This window comes from Acyrthosiphon pisum, chromosome X (genome assembly GCF_005508785.2).
Source record: "Acyrthosiphon pisum isolate AL4f chromosome X, pea_aphid_22Mar2018_4r6ur, whole genome shotgun sequence".
NCBI classification, from domain to species: domain Eukaryota; kingdom Metazoa; phylum Arthropoda; class Insecta; order Hemiptera; family Aphididae; genus Acyrthosiphon; species Acyrthosiphon pisum.
In genome coordinates, this window is record NC_042493.1 from 89439558 (window position 1) to 89449410 (window position 9853).

The 9853-nt window shown below is 33.5% G+C and overlaps 1 protein-coding gene across 1 annotated transcript in view; it reads left to right on the top strand.

The window, feature by feature from the left end:
* The first annotated feature begins 4088 nt into the window (after positions 1-4088).
* The window catches only part of LOC100164279 (7SK snRNA methylphosphate capping enzyme), a 12348-nt gene continuing 6583 nt past the window's right edge, over positions 4089-9853 (top strand). Inside the window, exon 1 of the mRNA XM_029485282.1 lies at positions 4089-4930. Within this exon, the coding sequence (XP_029341142.1) occupies positions 4926-4930 (5 nt within the window). The 5' untranslated portion in view covers positions 4089-4925. The remainder of the gene's footprint in view (positions 4931-9853) is intronic.

A 9853-nucleotide genomic window follows, 5' to 3' on the forward strand; every position in this document is an offset into this window, starting at 1 on the left:
TAGAAATACCGCGGCGCATATTCCGTCCTCCGATACGATATTTGAGACCGTACCGTATCAAGGCAGTTTGCAAGCACCCATTTAATCCCATGTGGGTAACTTTCAGTGGCGGTCAAATGATTTTGTCATGGGGGGGGGATACGGCTGATTGTTTAACATATGCATTATTTTATTATTAAAAATATAATTTATGGTTATGTCTAATATCAATTTATAAAATTATGGTAGATACAAACTTTATTTATAACTTAGGTATACAGATTGAATCACGGACATTCCCCCCGATCATTCCCCCCGGACTATTTTCGGTGTAGTAGGACATTTTCCCCATATACATTTTTGATGCGGACATTTCTCCCCCATTATTTTTAAAAGTTTATTATTTCATAATAATACTTTATTATTTAATATGAAAAATTATTTTTATTATATTAGTATATCTATTTTTTTGTTTTTTTTTTGCTAATTCGTCCAGTACTTCGTTGGATGTTATATTTATAAATTATAACCCCACAATGAACATCCATAGAATAAATATTATCGCTACGTCCACAACTTGATTTTCTGTAACGATATTAGTGATCTTACATTTTTTCATCCGCCGAGCGTTTATAAGTAGAGCAACTTGCATCAAAATAGCTACTAATTTTCCTTTTATAGACATAGTAATTGTGAAAATGTAAAATAGACAAAATAGTCAATATTACAAAAGACACCGACCGTATAATAGTAAGTAATAGTACTACGCGGACGGCGGACCTACAGTAGAAAACACGAGTACGAAAGAGTAAAGACGAATCACGGTGATAACTAAATATTATGAGTTATGACAAATAATAAGCAATCGATATATTTTCAAGTTTTCAACCAACTAATTACTTGGGGCTGTTGGTATGTAATATTGTAAAATATACCTACCGATCGCACTATCGCCCGTATAGGCCAATGTTCTGGGAAAGTGTAGAGCTAGTTGTTATTGAGAATTCTCGATGATCGAGGGGGATAATTCCCATATTATATTTTGTGTAAACAACTAAATAGTAAATATTAATAATGACAATAATATCCTAGTTCCTAGATATGAGTCTAGATAATAATTAATAATATAGTTGTGTCATATAAACACATTCTGTCGAAATTTACAATATTTGATAATTTATTTTTAGAAAAAAAAATAGAACAAAATTTAATGCATTATAGAATATACTTAATTATAAATTGTTATAAATATTGAAAAAAAATTCATGGGGGGATCTATCCCTCTCACCCCCCCTCCCGTTTTACCACCACTGGTAACTTTTAACTGTACCGCACAAAGAATATCGGCGTGTGTACCGTCCACCGGTCCGGTAATATCGTATCAATGTGACCGATGCCACATAAAACTATGAGCTTAATTTTATCGTTACCGTCACCGTATCGGTACCGTATACCGTTTACCGCCGCAGTGTGTGAGTGTGTGGACCTTTATACGGTAAATTAATATAATTTTGCCACAAACATCAGTCATCACATATTATTATGTATCTGAATAATTTATAATATAATATTATTGTACATTGCTATGATAATTTGTATAGCCTGCAATATAGGTGCTAAATACCGACGTACCGCGTGAAAATTGATATTTTTTATTTATACGTCAAAATTGACATAATTTGAACTTCAAAATGTTGGTACATAAATATGTGCTTAACTTTGTATTCCATTTTAAAAATATTCTACATTTCGCAATTGTCGATAAATGATCTATTTAAATTTAAAATATTTTAAAAATGTCTTCGAGTATAAAAAATGATAATTAAAAAGTAGGTTATAGTGGAATGTTTCATGTTTCTATACGAATCTAAGATTAATAATTTTGGTACTTATCCGTTATCTCCACTACCGCCCGATAGCGCAATTACCATGTTACATATTATGTAATAAAACATAAAATCGTAATCTACTTTCAAACTATTAAAAATATTATCACGGATGTGTAATATCATATAAGTACATATTTTTTTAAAATAACAAAAATCGTTTGAGGAGGAATTGTATTATTTCACGATTGAATATCCATTTTTGATCAAATTTGAACTTCAATCGCTTATAAAAAAATGTTGTCACTATAGGCAGGTTACCTACTTACCTATTGGGTAGGTACCTATTTGTTCCATATTTTTTAATTATCACGAGAATGATGTAGGTGGGTCCTTGGATTACGTTTTTTAGCTTTTTTACTTGAAATGAAAATAAATGTATTAACGTACCTGTGCATAAAACAAGTCTAAAATTTCAAATGTCTATAAAATACTGAAAAATAACCAAAATATTTAGAATTTTATATCATGTTTAGAAAACTTGACTATAATAAGTTTTTGGTGATAATTGCAAGTGCCTACATCGTATATTTCATTTTTGAATGAGGTACTTTAAAAAACAAATTGCATTTTTTGGAACAGTATCGCGTCCAAATTTTCTACCAGAAACCACCCTCAAAATGTAACGGCCAATTACTGAAGCGTACGTTTTCTTATCTATAATTACTATGATGGGTTGGTGACTTCCATAATTCCATGATACTATTATAGTGTAAAATGTGTAATCGAAGTATGTTCGTCGGAGTGTCGGACACACACACATTAATAATAATATAATATTCATCATTGTAATTTCTAAATAACCAGTAAGTATCTACAACGCTCATCTGTCTGCTGAAATGTGAAATTTTGTTTAAAAATTCTTGGGCAAGTACCTAATAATAATAAATATCATGCGTCGTGCGCAGGAACGGCTTCAATTGACATTGGCCCACTCATTATTTCTTCCTGTTGTATTCGTCGGCATTCGGCGCATTCGGCGGAGAGCATTCACTGTAATAATAATATTATAGTGCACCCGGCGCAACGCGATCGCAGAGCACCTTGAGTCATTTTTTTTATTGCGCATATAGGGGTCCAACGACTGAGGAGAATATCGTAAATATTTAACGAATTTATGGCCGAACGGGGGCCCATTGAAAATAATAATATTATATTATGGTCGTGCTGGGGAGACCGTTGGCGAGCCACACCGACAAAATTGAATAAAACACAATATACACGATATTATTATGTATATTTTAATATTATAATCATATTATTATAACTACTGTCGGCCACTAAAGTCATATTTTTATTGTTTGGCGTTTGGACGTTGCGGCGTGAGCGTTTTCAAGTTCATACAACAATATTATTAATGATCCAACAACACAATGATAATATTATTATGAATTGTTTTATCAATTATTCGTTCGTACGTACTCTATAGGTAATAATCATAATAATATAATATAATATTTTTTAAACACGTTTTGCGTTATCGCAACAACATGGGAATGAGTAATAGCACTATAATAACTAATAAGACACAATCAAAACTAGGTAGGTAGGTACTTGGTAGTTCAGTACTTGACGTAATAATAATAATAATAATAATAACATAGTCGAGTATCATCCAACTATAACATCCAACTAACACTGTGTCAATAAAATGGAATTGGTATCGTGACATGCATTACAGTATATTGTGTACAATGACAATATTATTAATTACAATAACAATAATTATTAATACTCATGTACTTTAATCAAACATAATAACAATTATTTAGCTGGTGTAAGACACGCGCGTGCCAAGTTGGTATATAATAGGTATTAATCGTAAATATTATTCGGCTGGACTTTCCGATTTTCGTCGATATATTTTAGAACCTTCCACTCCAATTATGCAGCGATGATACCCATAATATTATCGTGATAATTAATAAAACGACTGTGATCGTCACTGCCATTTCGATCGCAATCCACTGTATACGGCGTACGCGACTTGTGCGAGTTTGCCAGTGGCCTATATATAGGTATAATATGCACTACGTGACAATTACACGGGCTCGGTTGGTAAGTGGGTAGACCATGCGAAAACGACGACGGAGTAGGAGAAATCTGTCGAACGTTTTCCAAGGTAAGCGCACTCGGCATCAGCGGCGGCGGCGGCGGTCATACGAACGCAATTAATAATTCCATTACCTACTGATTGTTATCGAACGCCGGAGAACACCCGTCCTATAAACTAATTATTTCCCATCTAAACACGCCTTTGCGCGGATCCCGCCGCCGCAGGTTTCGTACGCTTTTTGCGAGTCTGTCCGTCCGTAATGAACGACACGAGACGCAATACGCCCCTTGGACTTGGGTACGGGTCAAAACCCGAGTTGCCAAGACGTGGTGAGTGCCCAGGCAAGAAAGTTAAGTGAGCTCCGAGTGCATCGTCGCAAACACATCTCGACGTATCAAGTTAGTGACGGATGACGTAAACCGCGTGCACTGTGCACTGTGCGCTATGCATACGATCACGGTGTGTCGGTGCTCACTGCTCGTTGCAGGCGGTCACGCAAATACGTATCGCCTGTTCGACCGTACAACGGAAGGCGTAGGATAAAAAATAACCAGAAACAATAAAAAAAAAAATCGTAATCCGCTATGAGACTACGACACGGTCACAAGAAACCGGAGCAGAAACACGGTAATGGATCGCGCCGGCCGTGGCAGCACTGCGGCGAGCTTCGAACAAACACATTGTACTCTTCGGTACCGACCACCAGTTATTAAACATTTCGCCGCCGAACTCGCCGGTACGCCGATTCACACGTCCCGACGTACGCCGTGCGCAATCACCCACCGCCGCCGCCGCTGCTGCTCTTCACCACAACTACCGCCGCTCTTCACCGCCACGGACACACCACCCCACTCCAGTCGGCCCACCAGTGTGTCCCTCCTACCCCCACCGCCGCAGCTCATCATCGCCACCGCAAGCACTGTCGTACGCTAAAAATGGCGTCCACCGCCGTCTGATCGTCGTTGTCGCCGCCGCCACTGACGTCGCACCACGCAGCCTCATTCATGTTGTGAGTATAACAATATTATATCGTTACGGTGTCGTTAATAGTTATTATTATTGTGGTTACGTTCCACGTTATTATAATTGCTATGCGATCGCTGGAATCGCGTCCTCCGATATGATTTTTCGTTTGAAAATCGTATTTTTTATTTCCTCCCGACACACGATAATAATATTGTGATTTCGACAGTCGTACTATCGACGTCGTCGTCGTCGCCGAAACCACCGCGCTTATCGCGGCAAACGATGATTACACGTACCGTTGTATACACCGCACCCCCCGCCACCTCCGCCCTACCAATTCCCGTCGCTCGTATTGCGTTCACCTTCACCTTCTTGCTCCGTCACCGTACTCACCAGTACTCACCACCTATTATTATTATTATTATTATTATTATTATTATTATTTACTACGCCGCCGCCGTACCCGCTTACTTCAGCTGGCGGTCGAGGGGGTCCGCGCGGCGCGTTGATCACGCTCAAACGTCGCAGCCGGATCGTTTCCATTCCCCTAATCCCCTCCGACGACGGACAAAAAACTCGACCGATTTTCACGTCCGTCGGAGGCCACCGCCGTCGGTCCGCGCCATGAGATCCGGCGACCATTTTGAAAATGTAATACGATTGAAAAACATCGATCTGAACACGCGCTTTTCTTTCACTTCCGATCTGATGTGTATCCTCCGTAGGCACTCGACCGCCGCTGACGTTCGCCTACCGGACATAGGCTTCCGGTCGGTGGCGAGCAGCGACGTCGTCGTTATTACGTAAATAATGTCATTTTGTCGTAGGTCGGACCTCTTACCGGTCGGATCTGGTCTCGCAGTCGTCGTTACTAATTATTGATTGTTTTGTCGTTGCGATCATCAAACAGTAAAGCAGTGGGCAAACGCCTCGGTGTATTATGCTCCAAGAGTTCGTTTCAAACGAACTTTGGAATGCGTTGAGGACCGAAATGGAAAACTCGTTATAGGGCTTAAGACTGTTTTGTTTTGATGTACTTACGCATTAAAAACACCAGTTTCTCTAAAATGAATACCTACACTACATAATACCTACAGCTCACAATATTTTAATTTTCTTGTCTTCGAATGAAAATTAATTTATTAATAAATTATTGTCAATAACTGGTTTTATGATGAAAATGAAACACGTTCAACTACATATCTACTAAAGAATCACTTATATTATATAGAATGATTTCTGATTATTATGGTTTACTGAATTATTAATGTATTAAGACAATATTTAGAAATTACCTACCTAATTTAGTAGTTAATAATCGGTATCTACTTACTGCTAAACAGTTACTATTTCATCCCTCAATTATTTTTTTTTTAACATAAAGATTTACCTAAAAATATTTAAACTAATGTTCAGGTATGTTATTATAGTTAGTATACTATGTTGAATATTTTATATGGGCATGTAGCCAAATCTGTAGCCAATTGTGTAAGGCTTAAAAAGGTTATGAGGATCACAATCACAATTTTTTTTTTTATAATTTTAATAATATAAATGTTATTATTTACTTACAGGACTTGTAAGTATATATTTTTGTGGGTAATTGAATATTTATATAAACTGAGATTTCACCATTTAAAGCTATGTTGTGTAAAAAGGTGATTGAAAGTTGTCTACATATTATAGTTACACATTTGCTGTCCTGAATATAAAATATTTTAACAAAATAAAATGAATGTCAATATTGCCAGCCTTCCTGTAAATAATCATATAAATTAGGTTGGTTGATCATATGGCATATAATAATATAACTTTTAATTTGAATCTATCCAAACCAAATAAAATTTATTTTTCAAGATAAGCTACAGTCCACAGCCTCCCAAGAAACCTCTCAAGTTCTTTGCGTTTCAGTTTGCCACTAATTTTGGCATTCAGCCATTTTAATTGTTTTTAACTTTATTTATATCAATAAAATCAAACAGTTATTTATACAATTATACCATTTATATATAATTTCAGTAAATACAAATTGTATACCTTTATCTGTTTTATTTAATTTTCCTCTTTGATACTTTGACTTCAATTTTCTTTTACCAAAGATAATATTTATCATAATATATATACAATATAATATAGAACATAGTGTAAGCATACTATTTAACACAAAGTATAAAAATAAATCAATCTGCTTGTGAACTATAGAATTTATGTTGATTGGCTATCCGTTCAGTTATTAATGTTAAATTGCATTTTATTAACTCAAAAACATTCAAAATGTTTTTAAAATTTTACCATTTATAAAATGTTCTAATATAAACATTTGGTGAAAATTTCAATTTATTCGTTTGTGAAGAAAATCGTTATAATACGAAACATCTGGTAGTAACGTCGTATTAATTTGACTTTCCGGTTAGCTTTTTTTCTTAAAGTTAGTAAAACTTACGAGGAATCTTGTAATAATTTTTTTATGAATATCTAATTCAAAATAATTTGCAAATTTTCGTGATTTTGACAAATACGCTCATTTTAACTTCAGGCGCGTATAACAAATGATTTATGCCTAATTTAACCTAGTTTTCCTGAATATTCGATTATTCGAGCAAGAGTTGCTCGGCATCTACCCATTTTTAAGGGGTTATAATTAGGCAATCTTATTGATTAATTTTTAATAAGCGCAACAATTAAAATATATTTAACAGTGCTATTGAGCGCGTATACATATATTGCTAATGGTTTTTTGTGAAGTTACTAGTTACGAAATTATTCATAAAAATTGTTTATTTAGGTACATAACCGTTATGACGTTATCGTTATAGTGTTTTTATTACTTTAATTTATTAATAAATCAACAAAACGCTACATACTTATAAGCTGTAACAAATTACTTTATATTCATGATTCAAATTTAGTTATTCTATTATGAATATGAACAAGCGGCGTGGAGTGAAGCGGTTCGCGCACATTTAGTGAATTGTGATTTGTGCATACGACATATACTACGTCTTAAGACTTACGTTTTACTCTCACTTAAGTGAATGTGTTCACTAACCATAAATTACGGTACAGTAAAAATGACGATTGTAAATTTGTAAAAATAAAATCAGAGTTTAGTACATATCAAATTACGTGAAGGCTCGATGGTCGGCAAATATGAAAATTAAAATACGTTTTTCTAAGGTAGAAAAATAACATATTATTATGACCTATATTAGTAGATAGTAAATTTAATACAAAATATGTTCAATCTCATTTTGTCAATATCTTGAATATTTATATATATAAAAAAAAAATTAAAACATCAATTTATGAAAATGTAGGTATATGACTGCATAATTATATAGGTAGGTAGTTACTTATAGGCATGCTTTAGAAATATTTTAACTATTGACTACCTATTTAGTATAGGTAATATTATGCATTTATATGGAAATAATCTTCAAAAAATGCATTATATTTTGGATTCCGAGCGGAATGACGAATGTGTTGATTTTACAATGATGTATGTGTGTTTTCGTCACCTTTTGGGGCAATAAAAATGCGTACCATCGCGTCTTTTCTGGTAGGAAGATTAATCTAACTGGTACTTTAGAGGGTCGGGAGTAAAAAATTCTCGAAATTTTTTAAAAGCATTGAGCGAAAAACTAAAACAAAAAAATTAGTTAAAACTAAGATTTTTACTTAAAGCCAATTTTCGAAAAAATTCTGATTTTTGGTGAAACTAAATAAAAAATTATTGTACATACAGAAAATTTTCATAGAGTGGATATATTAGAATTTTATATACACCATACAATTTTTACATTACTTTAAAAATATTATGACTATTTTTAAGTTATTTATGACTTTATGAACATATAAGAAAATTTATATTTTCATTAGTTCATATTTAACTGTTGCCAATAAAAATGTTTTCGCTCGATTAATAAACTTGAAAATGTAATAAAAGGTTCCACATAAGTTGTTGTCACCTGGGTTGTTACCTATTGAAAATTACAAAAACAGTTAGCTATGAGTGTTTAAAATTGGAATTTTGATAAAACTCGTTATAATCACAAAAATGTGCAAATTATTTAGTTAGAAATTCATAAAAAATAGTTTATTTAGATTTGAGATTTAAGAAAACGTAACATTGGCATTTGTTGTCTCCGGCTTTAAAATTCATAACACAGATCACGTTTAGTTTCGTTAGTTTAATAATTAGAGTAAATTGACGTATTATGAAACTTGATGCCAAGATTATTATCCTAGTTTGTATGTGCGTTTTTAAGATAATTCCGTTTTTAAGTGAGTTATGAGTATTTTTTATTAACGCAATATTATACACGCAACATTTTCTAAAAAATTTAACTATCGTAAAAAACTAGGTAAAAACCCCTCATACAAACAAATAATGTTTTTACCATCAAGTTTTCATAATAGCAACTAATTATATCATAGGTATTATTGATGAACTCTAATTTTTAAACAAAAGAAGCTACACGTGATCTGCTGAGCGTAAATTCGCTGTTACCACTTGTAAGACGGAGGCAATAAATGCCAGTATTACGTCCTCTTAAAATGCAATACAACAAAAAATGTTTAAGAGCGTTTGAAGTTCAAATTTATGACATTGAATAGGTATTCGACCTATTTTTTTATTTTGTTTGTATTATATTTTCTATACATGATACAATTTTCAAAATATTTTGACTAGGTTTGAGCTACTTATGGACATTAAAAAAATTTTTAGCAAATTTTTTTTATGAATGCCAATGAAAAAATTGCACTGGGTCAAAAAGTTGAGAATTTAATACAAGGCTAAGTAAAAGTTATTATAATAATATGATAGTAGTTAAAACTATATTTAAGATACATACTAGGCATGAGTATAAGGTGCAGTTAAAGTTTAAATGTTTACAAAATTCATCATAATTTCGAAAATTTGCAAATTATTTTAAGTTATTTTAGTTAAAAATATATTAAGGGG